The 20990-nt window shown below is 36.3% G+C and overlaps 1 protein-coding gene across 3 annotated transcripts in view; it reads right to left on the reverse strand.

Annotated features, from left to right (window-relative positions):
* Positions 1-20990, reverse strand: part of RARB (retinoic acid receptor beta) — a 135736-nt gene that overhangs the window by 43410 nt on the left and 71336 nt on the right. For all 3 annotated transcript variants that reach the window (XM_087915520.1, XM_026708151.2, XM_087915521.1), the window contains one exon: positions 12877-13018. In XM_087915520.1, the coding sequence (XP_087771646.1) occupies positions 12877-13018 (142 nt within the window). The remainder of the gene's footprint in view (positions 1-12876; positions 13019-20990) is intronic.

The raw sequence follows: 20990 nt of genomic DNA on the forward strand, positions 1-20990 counted from the left end.
ATTAAAATTTCATATGCAATGTCTCAATTTACAAGAAATGAAATATTTTTCGACTTTTCCTTTTAGAGGCAATTTTTGAATTAAAGTACCTGATTATGAACTGGTCTATGTTAAATATTTTATAAATTTCACATTTTTATTACAAATTGCCTAAACATTCCTGAGAATTTGAAATATGCAAAAAATACTTACATTTAAACCTACATACAAAAACATATATGTCCAAGATAAACCATTATGTAGACTTATATCCCTTCAGATACTATATTCAGCTGTTTCTTTGATTAGAACAGAATATGCTTTAGTCCTCTTGGTTTGGATATTGTACAGTGATAATTGGATCAAGCCCAAATTGAATAGATTGTGATTAGAACTTTAAGGCTTTAGAGCAATTAAATGAGTGTCTTAATTAAGGCCCTTCTAATGTTTCACTTCTATTTAATTCATTTATTACACAAAGTTATTTGTAAAACTAAGAACTGCAAATCCATTTTTATTTCAAAAAATGGAACTTAGAAAATAAATTTATTCAAATGAGATTTAAAAAAAAAACAGTTCAAGAGTGAAAACACTCAAGTCAGATGTTATTTTTAGCACTGAGCCATGAAGTCATATGACCTAGAACAGTACTGGTGAACCTTTTTGGCATCTAGTGCCGAAATGGGAGCACAAGCATGCTGGAAACCGGAAAAGCAGCCACCCAGTGAACATGCATGCACCAAGCGGTTGCTCTTCTGGTTTCTGGCACGTGCATGTGCACCATTGATCTGGTCTTCCTGTTTCTGGCATGCATGCCAGCTGCCCAGTGTGCATGAGCACACTGGAAACTGGAAGAGCAGCTGCCCGCTGCACATATGCACGCTAGGATCTTGGGGGATGATTCTGGGACCATTCCCGGCCACCTGGTGTACCTGTTTCCGGTGCATACTGGCCAGCTGATCTTCACATGCGCATGCATATCAGAAACTGGAACACTGGGTGGCTGGGAATAGTCCTACAATCACCCCCAAGATCCTCCAATAACAGCAACAGTCTGCAAGCAGTTTTAGAAGCCATGCTTCAAAATACTTGGTGAGCTGAAGCTGGGGGAGGGGCTAAAATCACATTGTTGTTGGATAAAACAGCTGTTTTGGAATTTATTTTTGAAATGGACAAGAAGCTTTGCCCTTCATTTCTTAATCAATTCATGAGACTATTATCTCTATTAGCTAAAAGGGGCGCTCTTTAATTACAACTTATCACTATTTTTCACAGCTATTGCCATTTTTGAGACTTCTTTATTCTTAAATGACAAGGAAGAGGGTTGCTGGTGGCCGCTAAAATAAGGAAGTGTGAAATATTTTTTCTTTTGAAATATAAGTATAAAAGTTATGGTCTTAATTAACTACTTTTAAAATAACCTGTAGCCCTATATTGTTTTGTTATGGTAGTTGAAATTTTCCAATGTTCATGAATTCTGATGGGCTAGAAAAGGGAAGAAAGAAAGAAAGAAAGAAAGAAAGAAAGAAAGAAAGAAAGAAAGAAAGAAAGAAAGAAAGAAAGAAAGAAAGAAAGAAAGAAAGAAAGAAAGAATATTCTTTGACCACTAGAGGGAGCTACAAAGACGTTTAACTCTGAACTGGAGTTTGTCCTCAAAGAAACTTTGAAAAGTGCTTACAGAAAATCATTTATACCATAAAACAGTTAGGGGTCCAAAGATACTAATTATACAGAGAATATTTAAAAAGAATAGGAGACACAAATAGGTGTAGAAAATTACCAACCCACTGTGTCAATTCTACAAATGCTGGACAATGCAAATAACTTAACTGCACCTTTAGAATATAAATCTTGACCCCAGTTTTTATTAAGATGATGGTTTGAATATAACCCTCACAGTGCAATGAAACAAGAGTGTCACAGTTCCTAAGTCACAACTCCTAAGAAGTCAAGTTTGGAACTTTTTCTTCACTGATATTAACAAGGCCAAGAATTCTTTAAAAAATATGATAGACATCTTGGACAAAGAGATTTTATTATAGGAAGATTTCCTCCAGGTTAATCTGTAATGTTTAACAGAACAACTTTGGATATAAATAATGCTGAGGATTTCTTGAAGAAAAGGGACTTAGTAGACACTCCTGAGAAGAAATAGATTTATTCTATAAAGATAAACTGAAGGTAGTAACTTAAATTTAATGACTTAATTAGTTAGAATGAATTTTTATAAGTTTGATATATGATGATATATGCACTAAAAGAAAGCTTTAAAGTAGTTTTATATTGATAAAATGAGTTTGTATAAATCTTCTGTCTTTTTCTGTAGTGCTGAATAATTCCCCAGGTTTGTAAAATACTATTGATTAAATTTGAAATAAGAGAAGAAAAAGATCTATTCCATAAGAATAAATTTGAGAGAGAGATTTTGAATTCAATAAGCTAATTGGAGTTAATTGGACTTATATTATAACTGAATGAAAGCTCTAATGTAGTATTGTGTTTTGGACTCTGGGTTTAAAATGAAGGGGTTCTTTTTTTCCTTTTATATATAATATAAATATATAAATGTTCTGTCTTACATATTGGCAGAAAAAAAATCAGAAAATAAAATACAAGCTGAATAGTCAAGACCTTGTTGATGATCCAAACTCAGTCAAGGACCTTGGAGTACTCATCTCTAATGATCTAAGTGCTAGAGCCCACTGTAACTACATAGCCAAAAAGGCATTAAGAGTTGTTTACTTAATCCTACATAGCTTTTTCTCTGGTAATATCACACTACTAACTAGAGCATACAAAACATTTGCTAGACTTGAATACAACTCATCAGTCTGGAACCCGCATTACATATCTGATATTAATACAGTTGAGAAAGTTCAGAAATATTTCACAAGAAGAGTTCTCCACTCCTCTACTCATTGCAGAATACCTTATGCCACCAGACTTGAAATTCTAGATCTAGAAAACCTAGAACTACGCCACCTTCAGTCTTATCTAAGTATAGTACATAAAATTATATATTGCAATGTCCTACCTGTCAATGAATTCTTCAGCTTCAACCATAACAATACAAGAGCACACAACAGATACAAACTCAAGATAAACCGCACCAAACTTGATTGCAGGAAATTCGACTTCAGCAACAGAGTGGTTAATGTCTGGAATACTCTACCTGACTCTGTGGTTTCTTCCCCAAATCCCAAAAACTTTAACCTTGACCTCACCCCTTTCCTAAGAGGTCTGTAGGGGGCGTGCACAAGCGCACCAACATGCCTACCGTCCCTGTCCGATTGTTTCTTTTTATTTTTCTTATATGTATCCATTTCATGTATTCATAACTATGTTTACTCTTATACCTGTTACCTGTTAATTGCTTGCCAAAATAAATAAATAAATAAATACTTGAGTATTTTTTTAAAGTTAGTAAAATATCAAAACCAGAAATATGTTTTCTCTCTTTAGGGTTTAAAAAAATTGAAATAATATAAAGGATTCTCTTAAATGACACAGATTAATGAGTTAAGTATTATATTATTCCCCATAGCAAAGAGAAGCAGAGATGGTCAAACTGATTCTTTTATCCAAAGAAGATAATATATCTAACCTTGTTTCTATTTTTAAATTGCTTCTGGAGTTTGTGTTCACAATGAAAAAAAATGAAACTTTGACTTTGTTTTTGCTAGTTAGACATATTTATTGTTATAAAAATGGCGGTATTAGTAAAAACTTGCAGTTGTAATGTTATCTTTTACTATGCTAAAGAGAATCGGAATTTGGTGTCTTTTTCTTTCCTTTTCCCTCTTTACCCCATATCTTTTTTCTTTTTCTTCCCCTTCTAGTTCTCTATTACTTTTTTTGAATTTCTCTTTGTATTTTATATTTTGATAAACCAATAAAAAAGTTTGATACCAAAGAAAAAGTTCTATACAGTATTCATTCAAAATACAGAATAGTCTTCAATGAAAGGTTGGAAGGCTTATTTGTTTTCCTACATTTCCTTCACTGACAGTTATCTAGCAATCGAATGTCACCTGAAAAACAAAACCTCTCAGATACCATTTTGCAAATTCACTGGCAGACCTCCAGACAAATACCGTGTTTTCCTGAAAATAAAACCCACCCCCAAAACAAGTCCTAGCCTGATTTTTTGGGTAGGCCTAATATAAGCCCTACCCTGGAAATAAGCTGGGGCGGATGGGCATGCCAGCATGAGAGGCAATGAGTGCATGGGGGCCAACATTCTCTGGCAACTGTCTTTTTGGCGCAGCGCAATACCGTTAGTTCCAAATGTGGATGCAGAAGAGGGGGGAGAAGGCAAGCAATCTGGAGGTGCTGCGTGGCTTGCTGACTCACAGGAGACTTGTGGAAGGCTTGTGCAGTGGCACCAGCAGCAGGTGGAGGCAAAGGCATGGGGGATGGGAGGCATGCAATCCCAATGCCTGATGCCCCACTGGGGTGCCTCTGCTTGCTGCGGGTGCACAAGCCTCCTGTGAGTCATGTAGCCACGCATCATGTCCGGATCACTTGTCTTCTCCCCCCACCTCTGCTTCCACACTGAGAATTAATGGTATTTGTGGTGCCAATAAAGCCGAAGCATGCCAAGAGCTTGGCCCATTGCAGCCATGGGCAAACAGACAGTGGGGCTAGTGGTCCCCGTGCTCACCACTTCCTGCATGTAAAAAAATAAGACCTCCTTGAGAATAAGTCTGAGTGCTTATTTTCAAGCCCAAAAGAAAATAAGACCAGGTCTTATTTTGGGGGAAAACATGGTATGATTTGGTAGTATTGTGTTTATTACAGAGAGGACTAAGTGACTGTCTTCTAGATATACCAGACTACAGCTTCCATAGTCCTTTGACCATTCATCAGATATGGATGAGAGCTGCTCCAAATGATCTAAAAGGCAGCATGTTTCCCAAACCTAATTAATTTCTACTGGATGCAGCAGACTTTTGTTCCTTACTTGATTCAATTTTCTAAAATAAAGTGACTTACAGATTATTCCATTGGCTATAGAAGTACTATTCATAGATATGAAGAAAGTTTATTAGAAGAGTTTAGATTAATTGATGCTGCTATACAATCTTAATTATAGAGCATAATTTAATCCTGTTATTAATTATATACTTTAAATCACTGCTCTGCTTTAAAATGCTTTAAGTAGAAAGGCAGAGGAAATCTGAGAAAAAGAGATCAAAGCAAGATCATAGATGACACTGAATATAATACAGTGATGTTTAATCTCATGAAAGTCAACAAGGAATCCAAATTCAGATTATTCTATATTATGCCACATCAAAAATCTCTAAGCCATATCTAGACTAGGCATATTCCAAAAGTGATAAACGCCATTCTATATAGAGAGACACTTATATGATTGCTTCATAACTAAGAGCTCTTGATCTAGTGATTTGTTTCATAACTAAGAGCTCTTGATCTAGTAGTTAATTGGAGTAGTTAATTAACCTGGGATAAATGAAGGAAGAAATTAATGCGTCTTAGATGCTTTTCATTTTCTCCTTTATCCCTTTTTAGAAATGAATTTATAGATCACCATTCAACAGGTCAGCATGTGGACACTGTGCACAAGTATCCCAGGCAAAAGATCTTCCTCTGTAAACACTAGCATTAATGAACCAGGTATGGGATGAAGCCCTGAATATTGCCAGACAGTGATGTCAAAAGTAGGACTTGTATATTTTAAATATACTGATGCCTTACATGAGGAATTACTATCAACTTTCTATGTCCTTGAAATTCATGCCAAGAAAAGCCCAATTTATTGAAGATTTGACTTTTTAAAGCAACTATGAAGAATATACTTTGCCTAAGGTGTGTGTGTGGGGGGGGGGGGAATTGACAATGCAAAGCTTCTTGTACCTATATGTGAAAGTACTTATAGAATGAAGGCTGCTTGATTCGTGTATTATAATTCCTATTTAAGTTTAGTCTGGTAGATTTGAATCAAAAGATTTTTTTTAATGTTAATAACTCTGCAGAGAAGGGGGAAATACATAAAAAATAGTTCTGGTATATGTTCCAGAAACATAAATATTATCTAAAATCTAGGGATTAATTGCATTTCACTGTTAACACAACTGAAATTTTAAATAGCTCTCTAGTTATTTGGAGGCATATTATATATTAATGACTATTTTAAAATCAGATGCTAGAACCTCATACTAGAGCAGCATTTAGCCATAGGAATATATATGCTTTGCCTTTTTATAAGACATCCACAGACCCAGTACAGAGAATTTCACATTACTCAAATTGGGCACTTATTCTTTCTATGCCCTCTGAACAGCCATTTGAGTTGCTATTTTAGTTGTCCGCTATGATTAATTTTTCCACTGGGTTTGACTAAGCTGCGTGAAGAATAGTACCTGCCTGGATGAACACAAAAATGCAGTAAAAAAGCTGGAACATACTTCCTCACTAGTTCAACACATGAAAGCAACAGGTCATAGAATCGACTTCAATGGCACCAAAATCCTAGCCACTATAGAAAACCCCAGCTACAGAATTATCAGAGAAGCCATAGAGATTGAAAAAAGACCTGAAAGCATGAATAGAAGAGATGATTCCACCAGACTGTCAATTATTTGGAAGCCTGCACTCACAAACAAAAAAATCTCCACACCACAAGACAGGCAAACACCTGGGCACAAACAGATCCCCCCTGATACCTCCAGCTCAAACACAACCCAACCAGGCACCCAGATGAAACCTAGCTTCCTAATAAATGATAGCCACCCATTTACTCGGAGCCAAGCCGCACTAAAAGCCTCCAATTCAGGAAACACAATGTTGCCAGCCAATTAAGACAAAAAAAGCTACAAAACAGACAGAAGATATTAAAAACACCAATCAGGATGAAGAAAAACCATTCTGGCACAGCAGTAGGCTAGCCCCAAATTTAAAACAGAAAGGCTGTGAAAGTCTGACTCACAGACGAACACAATACAGAAGCCTGATGATGGCATATGAGATTCTGCCGAAACGTTGCTACAACTTTAAAAGCACAACTATAATGACATGGGAAAGTACCCGAGCAAAGCTGAATACCATACATATAAGAACCCGCAAAAACTTAAGAAAACATATATATGTTTTCAGCAGAATCTCATCTGCCATATATACATATATATGTTTGTATATATGTATGTATGTATGTATACGTATACGTATCTATATATCTATATCTATATCTATATCTATATCTATATCTATCTATCTATCTATCTATCTATCTATCTATCTATCTATGTATATACGGTATTCAGCTTTGTTCGGGTATTTTCCCACGTCATTATAGTTGTGCTTTGTATCTTTGTCCATTTTGGATGAAGTATGTGTTGGTTAGGCAGTGGTTGGTCAGATCTAGGATGTGTTTTGGGGGGGTTGTATTTGTTTGGGATAGCTGTCAAGGCTTCTTTGATAGGCACTTGGGTGAAGAGGGATATGACATCGAAGCTCACGAGTAGGTCGCTGGATTGTAGGTTTTGTTTCTTTATTGTTTCTATGAAGTGGAAGGAGTTTTGTACATGTGAGGTGATGGATTCTGTGTAGGGCTGGAGTTGTTTGGTGTGAGCTTCGATGTCATATCCCTCTTCACCCAAGTACCCATCAAAGAAGCCTTGATAGCCATCCAAAACAAATGGACAAAGATACAAACAAATAGAAGGAGCACCCATGGGATCACCCCTCTCACCCGTCATCGCTAACCTATACATGGAACACTTTGAAACTGATGCTCTAGACAAATCCAAACAAAAACCCAAACTCTGGCTCAGATATGTAGATGACACTTTTGTAATTTGGCCACACGGGAAAGAAAAACTGGACAACTTCCTCACACATCTTAACAACCTACACCCCAAAATACAATTCACCATGGAAACAGAAACCAACAACCAACTTCCCTTCCTGGACGTCCTAATTTACAAAAAACCCAATGGCTCCCTAGGACACCCATCTACCGGAGAAAACACACACACCAACTGCTACCTAAATGCACAATCTCATCACTACCCTGCACAGACCAACTTCGTAGCCAAGACCCTCATCTTCAGAACCAAACATCTAGCTGACAAAGACTACCTGAGAACAGAACTACACACCCTCACTAATGTATTAATTTCCAACGGATTCCAAAGAAACACTATCACCAATCTAATCTGAAAAGAGATACCCCCAAAAAACCAAGACACAGAACAAGACAACGGTATCACACTCCTCCCCTACATCAAAGGCACCACAGACAAAATCAGCAAAATTCTGCACAAACACAATATCAGGAAAGCCTTCGGCACTGACCAAAAAGTAGCCAACATCCTAAGAAACCCCAAAGACAAGATCCAGCTAGAAAACCAAGGAGTTTATGAAATACCATGCAACAATTGCCCAGCCACATACATTGGACAAACCAACAGGAGAATAAATGCACGTATCGCAGAACACAAAAACACAGTCAGAAGAGAAGAAAATACTTCTCCATCTTCCAGCACCTTAAAGCCACACGACATGAAATTAATTTCGAAGGAACCAAATATATCCAACACTGAACACTCCAGCAAGAGAATAATCAGGGAAGCCATCGAGATAGAGAAACACCCCCATAACATGAATAGACGGGACGATACCTCCCGCCTACCAGACATCTGGAAGCTAGCCCTCACCAACAAACGAGTCTCAGCCACGAAAACCAACATCAGACCCGAAACAACACAGGACACCACAGCCAATCTCCCTCATCAGACCCAGGCCCAAGCCCATCCTATAAACGAAGGACAACCACCATCCATAAAACAGACCACGGCTGCCTCGCCAGCTGTCGCACCTCCCGACCCCAAAACCAAACAAGACACACGCCAAGAACACAAACCCAGACCCCAAACTTGAAGCCAGACTAAAACCCAGAATGCTACATCACAGCCACCCGCTCAGGATATCACATCAGAAAACTCAGGAAATTACACCACAAGAACGCAAGAAGTTGCAACACAGTAAATGACCCAGGATATCACAGCACAAGATCAAGGATACCACAGCAATAAGTCTCACAAGGTCATCACACAAGCCATTACCCAAGCTGTTAAAACATGAGAAGCTAATAGAAAAAAGATCACTACAAAACAAATGGAGATTACAAACCCAGGAGATAACAAACCCAGGAGATTACAGCACAAGTTCCAGGATATCTCCACAACAAAACTCACAAGGCCATCACACAGCCCATTATACCAACATCAACTCCATCAACCAATCAAGAGGCAGCACAGCCAACCAGCCCAGCACACCAGCCCCCACCACCAGTAATATAGAGAGAAGGCAGCTCCGATCACACACTGCTTGCACTGGCACGAAGCTGAAAGCACCAGCCTGAAGATGGTGAGTGGGACCTCGCTGAAACGTCGCCAAGAGACTCTTAATCTTACACGGGAAAAGACCCGAACACACCTAGACCTACATACCTGTACCCGTGAAAATCTATGAATGTATGTATGTATGTATGTATGTATGTATGTATGTATGTATGTATATATGATTAATAATAATAAAACCCTCTTAACATCTCTTAGTTTATCTTCACTTTTCTCATATATAGTTATATAATACTATTAGGGCAATTCCCAATACATTTTGAATTTCAAATCTCCCCATTTTAAGTTTCTAATAAAAAAAATACCCAAATACATTCCCATGTGGCATCCACCTTTTATATCCTATCTAACTCTTATCTCCAAATCTCTCGGCCTTGTCATTTCTCTTGGTTTTGGCTAGCTTTTCCTTTTCTAAGTTTTCCCGATCTTTCCTTTTTATTTTCATCTGCCAGTCACCCATCTTCTCCCTCACTCTTTCCTGTTCTCTTTTCTGAAGTTTCTTCTTGTAGAGTTTCTTCTTTTGTTTAATCCTGGGAGTGTTTTCTCTTTTATTTATTAACTCTGTCATCAATGTCATAGTTTTAGTTCCTTTGATGTCTTTGGCAATCTCTTGTTTTCCATGTTCATCTGAGTTACTTTCCTTTTCCTTTAACTCCTCCTCTGAGATTTCTTTGTTCTTCTACAGACTGCATCGCCATTATTTTTTTTGCCAGTATGTCCAATAATTCCCTTCTTTCTTTCAGCATTCCTGTTACAGTTTACAATTCCGACTTAAAGTCTTTGCTTATTTCTTCCATTTTTTAAAATCAGTTGAGTTATTAAATTTCAAAGTCTTCTGTTGTGATCCTTGCCAAAAGTCTCCTTTTGTCTCTATTGCCCTTATTAATCCTTTTGTATCTTTATCACAATCAACACCCAACAGTCCCAGGATACTGCATTTGTTTATTCTCTTACTACAATTTCTTCCCCCCTTTTTTTAAGTTTCCGGGGTTCTTGTTCTTTTATTATTCTTTTATCTCATAACAATTATAAGACTAGTGATTTTCCAACCTAAACTTTTCAATAAGGAATAAAGATGCTTCTAAAGAGAAAGTAGAGATCAATGTAGGCATAATACTACAAGTAGTCTTTGAAGCATGACTGCCTCTTTTATAAACCATTTGCAGGTAGGATACTGATGAAGAAACATTTTCACACTTATGTCTGTAAAGCAAAGGAATGCTGAAGTAAGACTGTAAAATTATGAAGTTTCACTTATTGATTGCTTTTTTAACAATTTTTGTCAGTCCCAATTGTAGTGATTAATCAAGAACAGATATATTTAGCATTACATGAATGAATTGCAGCAAGCCTTGGTTCACACCACTCTTTAATTCAATTGTGAGGTTGCAAGGATCTAATCCAAACTGCAGAAAAGCAACATCTGGCCTGGAAGTCATTTAGGGCCTTTGGGGTAAGCCTACATTTTGAAATGTTTTAGCAAGTTTTTTTTTAAAAAAAATTGGAGATGTATACTATTCTGCCTGCTTGCTTTTATTTTTCAAGGGAAAATTCTGGGCATTTTCACCAGAGCAGGTATGTGATTGGACAATTGCAGTCTTATCTCCTTATGTGATTTATATTTTGAGTCTTAGTGGTTTGCCTTCTCATTTTTTCTCTGAAATGGATAATTTGCTACTGAAATGCAAAGCTTAGGATATGAGAGTGAACCCCAAAAGCCTTGATTCCGAAGATCCAAGAGAACTAATACAATACAATGTTGTATATTATCACAGTTCAACTGTATTCAATGAAGCGTTTTCCATGGTAAACATGCATAGTGTTATAGTAATGTCATTTATAGCCCTGTGTTGTATTTCTTCTCATAACCAATATTATGTTAGTCTTATCTGTTACTTAGAGTGTGTTACGTACATTATTATTACTTTTATCCCAATTCTTGTCATTACCAATGCAATTAACATCCACAATTCAAAATTCTGTTGCAATACTCTTAAGAACTGAATGGCTAGTTTATATGAGAAATTCCTGTTCTAATAAGCATTTCATGTGACAGGTGCAAGAATATCTTATTTCACTCAGGGAATCTTGCTTTTCAGATTCCTTTTGTGGCTAATGCTTGTAAACAAAAAACAGTTATCCATTTTGCTTTCACATCTAAGCACTGAATATTAATTTACAAATTCCATTGTAACTGAAGAAAATTGGCTATTTAATTGAGTCTTCTGATTAAGTCACAGTTTGCCTAGAAGTCTTATTTCTTATTTTCCAGTGTAGAAAAATATAGGCTTAAGAATAGGCAATCAAAAGAGGAATTAAAATGCAATTAATTACTTAATGTTCACTATCTGACCCACTAACAGTAGAGAAGGTCAGGCATAGGAAGGTTTTCTGAAATCCATAATTCTTCAAATATTAGTTATTTGATAAATATATAAAACAAACAGAGAAAAAGCAAAATGTGACACCTTGCTATCAATCTCTTACTATATGCCATTATTTTCCTAGCAACTATATCTTTCTCTATATTACTACAGTACAATACTAAATCAAACTATTCTCACTATCTCCTTCATGGTTCTTTTCTACCATCCTCTTTACTCCAGGATTCTTGCAAAGCCATTGAGCAGGCTCAGTTCTCACACGACAGTTTTTCTTTTGTTTTAGGGTGTTGATTGTTACAAAGGTTTTTTTTTTCCTATTTCAACATACTTTAGAATTTAATCAGACATATTGAGTATTCTGATTCCACTGTATTGAAACAGGAACGTTACATTTCCTATAAGAAATATCCAGTTACCAATGTGTTTTTCTGTACTGCTGCAACTATCAAGTAACTGTAATTCAGGAGGAAAAATATACTGGATACATTTGCTTATCCTGCAACAACATCAAAGACCACTTAGGTAATTATGTGAATACTCTCCTCCTGCACTATATGAATACTCTCCTCATGTTGGCCATTTCTCCTGTATTAATTTTTAAATCTGATTATACTCTCCATTCTTTTGCTAACAGTTTTTACTATTGCCTATTCTCATTTGCACATATTTTGTTTGTACCTAAGAGATGCCACTTAAAGCTTCAAGTCCATTTTTACTATTAATAGATTCATATTTCATAAGTGAACTTAGCTTCTGGATTTTTTGCATGTGTATGTGCTTCTACTGTATCTCTTATGGCTTCATTTATTGTGCTCTGTTCTCTAATTTTTTCACCTCTTTCTTTTCTAGGATCTTTAAATATGTACATAATTTTTCCTCTAGATTGCATATTACAAAGTAACAAAGTACTGAGTTGCAATGAGAGATGCTAAGCGCTGCAAGAATTCAAGCTACCTAAATTCTGTGCAGAAACTGCCAACAAAATGTAAAGTACATGACAGCCTCATGAAAAAGGAGACATTTGATGTTTTCACTCCAACATTTGATCTCAATTACTCCAATTAAGTAGCTAGATTCCCATGAATGTCATTATGATTTGAACAGAAAGATAAAGCATTTCTACTTACATTCTTTGGACATTCCCACTTCAAAGCACTTCTGTAGTCTGCAGTATTGGCAGCGATTCCTAGTGACTTTATTAATAACACAGTTCTTATCTCGGTGACATGTATAAACCATGTTCTTTTGAATGCTCCTGCGGAAAAAGCCCTGCAATCAAGCAAAAAAGAAAAATGAGTGAAATGAAAATTATTATTGTCTTTCAATTGTTCTGTTAAGTGATAGAAAGTGTCACATCATGATGCAATTTGATAATATTCAAGCTTTAAAAATATTCAACATTCAACAATAGGAAACTGTTTTTTTAAAATGAACAATAGCATGCATAAGTGCACCAATGTGCCTATCGTCCCTGTCCTATTGTTTTTTTTCTTATATGTATCCATTTCATGTATCCATAACTATGTTTATACTAATACCTGTTATCTTATAATTGCTTAAATAAATAAATAAATAAATAAATCGATCAATCGATTTATTAAAGGATAACAAAGGATAATGTTTAGGAATTGTCTTGTATCAACCTGGAGGAGGAAAGATTGAATGAAACAAAGCAAAACATTTTCTGGCATACTTTTGCTATCCCTTTATAATAATAAGTGATGTACAAATGAAGGGTCAAGAGAAAAGAGAACTGGAATAACTGGAACTGATAAGATTCTCAAAAAGAGAAAAAGTAAGAATGTTAAAAGTAGAGAAGACCCAGCAATATATGGACCCAGCAGAACCAAAAAAAGAAAGATATAGTGAAACATGGTGAATGTACATGCTGTGTTGGTTTTTATTCTTTTTTTCCAATAAATGTTATTAGGAATTATATTAAATAGTTAAAACTAATGCAAGAACCTAATTTTAAAATGCATTTTAAAAAAGAGAAAACAAAATATTAATAACAGTTTTTAAAAATTCCCAAAAGAAAAATGGGGGAGGGGAAGAAGAAAAGACAAAGTAACTTCAGTAAGTTTATGAAACATTAACAACTTATCACTGCATCTTAAAATACAACCACTGGTGTGCAGTAGACTGGTTTAATTTCCCCAATGTGTTGTATACATTACTTCTCCATCTTTTTCCGCACATTGTATGCAATGAATAGTATGATAAGGAAGTAATGCTACAATGGCTAGGATTTAGTAAAATACTTGAATAGTATTTAAATTGTTGGACTGGACTAAGATCCATGTAAAAGACTACAAATGTGGAAATGTGAGTTGAGGCCAGACATTCTTTTTCAGTTCAAGGAATCTCATAGTGGAGAATAAGCATGTATCACTTGAGTATTTGAATAAAATATTAGATAAATCTGACAAATGCATTTTAAAAAATGGATTTCCTTGACTGCCTTTTCTTTAAAAAAGCCAACCCTGCATCAAATAAGTATTTTTGTCATCCAAACAGTAAGAGTATCCTTAATGCAGTGAACATTAATAAAATTAATTAATTATTTTTAATAATTAATTAATGAACACATTTATACATAAAATCACAGTTTTGATACATTTCTCTGCTCATTGGAGGAATCAAATTAAAATATCACCAGTCATCTACTTGCATATATTCAAGGAAGGAACCCCTTACCTTACCTTACCTTACCTACTTATCAGTTCAAACTTCAAACTGTACTTATCTCCGTGTTAAGATAGAATCTGTCACATAGTTAGTTGAAGATGCTATCATACTTTCCATAATAGTATTTTCTGAAGGTTAAATACATCCAATCCTTCATTCTGGATTCATAGGACTTAATATGCAGCTATAGTGAAACCACAATATATTTTTAACCTGCCACTATGCATCAGTGAAATTAGAAAAAAAATACTTCATCACATTACACACACACACACACAACTCTCTATGTATGTATATCTCAACCTTTAAGTGAACTTGTGTATGTGTATTTGTGTATGTATGTGTATGTGTGTATGTGTGTGTACATACATACATACATACATACATACATACACACACATATATATAGGTTTCTTCAGGTATTTTCCCACATCTTAATATTTGTGCTTTTATTATAGTGATGTTTCGGCAGAATCTCATCTGCCATCCTTAGGCATAATAAAAGCACAAATATTAAGACGTGGGAAAATACCCGAAGAAAGCTAAACACCATACATTTAAATACCTGCAAAAACATAACACACACACACACACACACACACACACACACACACAGAGTTCAAAAAAATAAAGGGAACACAAAAATAAGACATCCTAGATCTGAATGAACAAAATATTCTTATTAAATACTTTGTTCATTACGTAGTTGAATGTGCTGACAACAAAATCACACAAAAATTATCAACGGAAATCAAATTTAGCAACCCATGAAGGTCTGGATTTGGAGTTACACTCAAAATTAAAGTGGGAAAAAACATTACAGGCTGATCCAACTTTGATGTAATATCCTTAAAACAAGTCAAAATGAGGCTCAGTAGCGTGGCCTCCATGTGCCTGTATGACCTCCCTACAATGCCTGGGCATGCTCCTGATGAGGTGGCGGATGGGAGGGATCTCCTCCCACACCTGGACTAAAGCATCCCCCAACTCCTGGACAGTCTGTGGTGCAACATGGCGTTGGTGGATGGAGTGAGACAGGATGTCCCAGATGTGCTCAATTGGATTCAGGTCTGGGGAACAGGCAGGCCAGTCCATAGCATCAATGCCTTCATCTTTCAGGAACTGCTGACACACTCCAGCCACATGAGGTCTAGCATTGTCTTACATTAGGAGGAACCCAGGGCCAACCACACCAGCATATGGTCTCACAAGGGGTCTGAGAATCTCATCTCGGAACCTAATAGCAGTCAGGCTACCTCTGGCGAGCACATGGAGGGCTGTGCGGCCCCCTGAAGAAATGCCATCCCACCCCATTACTGACCCACTCCAAAGTGGTCATGCTGGAGGATGTTGCAGGCAGCAGAACGTTCTCCACAGCATCTCCAGACCCTGTCACGTCTGTCACATGTGCTCAGTGTGAACCTGCTTTCATCTGTGAAGAGCACAGGGTGCCAGTGGTGAATTTGCCAATCTTGGTGTTCTCTGGCAAATGCCAAATATCCTGCACGGTGTTGGGCTGTAAGCGCAACCCGCACCTGTGAACGTCGGGTCCTCATACCATCTTCATGGAGTCTGTATCTGACCGTTTGAACAGCCACATGCACATTTGTGGCTCACTGAAGGTAATTTTGCAGGGCTCTGGTAGTGCTCCTCCTGTCTCTCCTTGCATCAGGTAGCGGTCCTGATGCTGGCTTGTTGCCCTCCTACGGCCTCCTCCATGTCTCCTGGTGTACTGGCCTGTCTCCTGGTAGCGCCTCCATGCTCTGGACACTACGCTGACAGACACAGCAAACCTTCTTGCTACAGCTCACATTGCTGTGCCATCCTGGATGAGCTGCACTACTTGAGCCACTTGTGTGGGTTGTACACTCCGTCTCATGTTCCCACTAGAGTGAAAACACCGCCAGCATTCAAAAGTGACCAAACCATCAGCCAGAAAGCATAGGAACTGAGAAGTGATCTGTGGTCACCATCTACAGAACCACTCCTTTATTGGGGATGTCTTGCTAGCTGCCTATGCTTTCCACCTGTTGTCTATTCCATTTGCACAACAGCATGTGAAATTGATTGTCAATCAGTGTTGCTACCTAAGTGGACAGTTTGATTTCACAGAAGTGTGATTGACTTGGAGTTACATTGTGTTGTTTAAGTGTTCCCTTTATTTTTTTGAGCAGTGTCTGTGTGTGTACATATGTATGTATGTGTGTGTATATAATATACACACACACACACACACTTATGTTTTCGCAGGTATTTACATGTATGGCATTCAGCTTTGTTCGGGTATTTTCCCACGTCATTGTAGTTGGAAGATGAGATTCTGCCAAAATGTTGCTACAACTTTAAAAGCACCACTACAATGACGTGGGAAAATACCCGAACAAAGCTGAATACCATATATATTTCCCACGTCATTATAGTTGTGCTTTTAAAGTTGTAGCAACGTTTCGGCAGAATCTCATCTGCCATCATCAGGCTTCTGTATAGGCTTCTGTATTCTGCCTGATGATGGCAGATGAGATTCGGCCAAAACGTTGCTACAACTTTAAAAGCACAACTACAATGACGTGGGAAAATACCCGAAATAAATAAATAAATAAACAAACAAACAAATAAATAAATATTCTTAAGTTTTCGCGCATACTTACATGTATGACATTCGGCTTTGCTCGGGTATTTTCCCACGTCATAGTAGTTGTGCTTTTATATATATATATATTCTTAAATTTTCGTGAGTATCTATATATATGGTATTCAGCTTTGTTCGGGTATTATATATGTGTGTGTGTGTGTGTGTGTGTGTGTATGTACACCCATATATATACACACACAAACACATATCAACATACATTAAGTGAACTTGGTGCCAGTTTTAAATTAGTTAGTTTTCTGAATGGAAAAGGATATGCAAAAATTATGAATTTAATCCTGAATAACCATCACTATTTGAATGCAAAATACCAGACAAATTTCAGCTTTTGGAAATAGGCTTCCAAGACAGTTCCTAGAAGTTGGAAGTTCTTCCAGAAACAGATATACCAACATTATGGATGCTGCAGCTAGAACAAACAAAGACAGATAATTAGCAAGTATTAATGATAACATGGATAGGAGAAGTTCCATGTTGTGCAAAGGGCTATCTGAATTCAAATTAATACAGATACTCTCATGATGGGATAATTAAAGAATAATGCATTTTTTAAAAAGCTATCTATCCATGGAATGAAAGAAACAAAACCTGCAATGTGAGGAAGGACACTCTACCCATTTGACTTCCATTTATAGGTCACCTGTTTGACAGTTGTCCTGTTACACTACTGATCTAGGCGATCCTTTTAACCCAAGGGTCCTATTACAACTGCTGAAGAAAGAACATGAGAAGGCCCAGAACAGGATTGTATTAGTACATGCTTACCTTGTTTCCCATCCCTGCCTTGGCATCTTCCCAAAATAAAATATTTTTTACAACCCAAAAAAGTTGCCCATCACAATACAGGTATTTTGAAGCTACTAGAAGAGAGTGCACTAGAAGAATTAGGGCAGCTGTGGAGAAAGAGCATGCCAGAAAATTAGCTGGTAGGAAATCACCCATATAATCTCACAAACAAAGATTTTCCTGGAAATGTGGTCCCACTTCAATACTAATTTTACAAAGCAAGCATGCAGCTGAAATCCTTACATTTGGCAGAAGACTTCTCAACTTTGGAACTTATGGTCTCCTGTTGCTAGCTATAACTAGAATTGTTCATACTGACTGGGACCACTAGGAACTGTAATTCAAGACAAGATATCTTAATCCCAGATATAAAGGATGCATAATTTCCCAATCCAAGACACTTCCACCAAATACTAACAGAATACAGGCTAAAATCAGGAACATCTTTCTTGAAAAGGATTTTTAATAGCAGTCTTTATACATTTAGCATTTCCCTCTGAGAGAACTATATATATCCTAAGATGATACATAATTTATTATCTCTAATAACAATAACAATAATGTAATGACTTCAAATTAATAGTCAGCAGGGTATGAATTATCTAAGTTATTTTTTCAAGAATTCATTTGCCCACATTTCACTCTATTTATTAGCACTGAGTACAAGAGTTATAAGAGAGCATATTATGCCTGTGAGGCATAAGGAATTTATATGAACAATATTCATTAATATTAATGGCTGTTCAATACCTACATAAACCCTCTGCGATAGAAGCATCAGAGTGACAAAATAAACAGGAAAGATATTACTCATCAGGCAAAATATTGTATGTTCAGAGGGCAGTATATTCCAAACAGCATGTGTTTTATTTGACATCTAAAGTAGGCTTGTAGAAGAGGAATAAACAGTGGAAATGCTTTGTCTGAGCCTAATTCCAGGTGCATTAACAAATTATAAAATAAATTTGAATATTTCTATTTTAATTTAGTTAATAGATAAAAAATGTGAGCAACCCATTTCTGGAAAAAAATACTTTCATCAGTTACATCTATATACATGTTACGTTTTCTTTTCCTCCTTTCTTCCAAAGCTCTACAATTCAAAATTCTTTAGAACAGAATATTTGTTCTCCTTTCTCCAACCCATTCCTCAATAATTTCTCTTAAAGGTTGTTGGATAGAGTATCATCTTAGTTATGTTGCATTAGATATCCTCATTTACAGATTGTTTTTTGCAAGACAAAAAACACCTAGTATAAATAATTCAAAATTGACTGTATCAACGCGTGTTCTCTGAGCGTTCACCATTGGCAAAGCAGATAGATTATTTTTCACATTTAATTGTGTTGATAGCTTATCTGTTCCATTGAAAGTGGAGAATGGTATGTGAAACCACATGTACCCAAGAACAAATAAAGACAGTTCCTAAGTCCATTATTTAAAGCCAGAGTATGCCATCTAGACAATATTACTCTAGCACAATGCTAAAAAAAAGAAACAAAAGAAGAGAAAAAAGACAAAACTTATTATTATTTACTTTTGTAATACTTGTCTATTACTATGTCAAACATGAAAGAGTTTAGTTCAGAGATAGATTGTTCAAGAAGATCTGAAAGGATTTAACAAGTAGCATCACAACGAACTTTTGAATGCCATCTAGATATAAAGGAGGTCATTATAATCACATCCCTTTTGATAATAAACCAAATGGTTTTTTGCTGAAAATTCAAAGGCATTTAAACCAACATAAATGTTTTGGAAAATCTTGCCTTGTTATCCAATGATGAAAAGAGAGGCATCTATACCAGCATATCATATTCAGCCTTAAAGCAAAATGTGTGGCTAAATAAATAGGTAATGCTGAAAACTGGAGAAAAAAATCTACTCATATAAACCACTGTTTTCTCAAAAGGAGAAAGCCTTAGCTTAGCATAGTATGTTCTTTTAAAAACATGAAAATGCATAACATTGCCTACTTATATGCATGCCTCCTATTGACAAAGGCACAAATTTACAAGGAGAAAACTAAACTTGCAAATTAGTTTATGTTAAGCACTGGAAACAAAAAAGTGATCCAGTGCTAGCTGAGAACTTTTATGGGAACAGCTCATTCAACCAATTTTCATTAACTGTAAGTATCAGCTTTTGTATATAAAAGCTTCCAGACTGACTTCTCTGCAGTTACCCAAAAAGAAAGCTAATTCAAATGACATATAATATGCTCTTTTACAATGTTAGTACAAAGAATATATACATACTTCAGGCACTCTTTTTCAAAGAACTGTACTTTGATAAGGTCCATTTAGATTACCCCGATAAAACAGTCAAACACAAAAGCCAAGGAAGATGAAGCTCAGTCTAAGCTCAGCAGCGCTAATACTTGCTAAGTTACATATATAATAACACTGGGAAGCTGATCTTGAAAAAGCTAAGCAGGCTCATTGTTGGCTGCTTTTTAGTTAGAAAATTCTGGGCTATATGACCAAGAAAGGAGAAGAAGAACATCCTTTGCAATGGCAAATCACTTTTCTAGTGTTCTGCAGTAGTAAGAAAATTGCATGAGTTTGTCCACATAGATGCAGGGAATCAAACTGAACTTGAAAGAGCATTACTCTTTTTAAAATATTTGTGAAGAAACTTAACTGTTTCTTTGTTGTCAATTATGCATCTCAGAATGGCTTCCTTACCTTAAAGAGCTGTAGAGAAAGCACAGTTTCTTTTATCAGACATAATTTCTATAACTATGTGAAGTTCAAAAAACAATCTTCAAGAAAAATCCTTGTTTTCCTCCGCCCTTAACTATCAAGGAGAAAAAGTTGTAGGCATCAGACTAGAAGCAGGAGACTGTAAATTTTAGTCCCGCCTTAGCCATGAAAGCCATCCGGGTGACTTTGGACCAGTCACTTTCTCTCAGCCCTCACAGGATTGCTGTTGTGAGGAAAATAGAAGGTGGAAGGTATGTTGGATATGTTTGCCATTTTAAGTTAGTTGTAAAAATAATAAAGGCAGGATACAAATCAATATGTAAAAGAAAGCAAGAGAGAGACAGAGAGAAGGGAAGGAGAAAACAATTTTCAGAACTGTTTAGAGTACTATATCTAGCACTTTAAAATCTAT

This window comes from Pseudonaja textilis, chromosome Z, assembly GCF_049901715.1.
Source record: "Pseudonaja textilis isolate UNSWEBS1 chromosome Z, rPseTex1.2, whole genome shotgun sequence".
In the NCBI taxonomy this organism is placed as follows: Eukaryota; Metazoa; Chordata; class Lepidosauria; order Squamata; family Elapidae; genus Pseudonaja; species Pseudonaja textilis.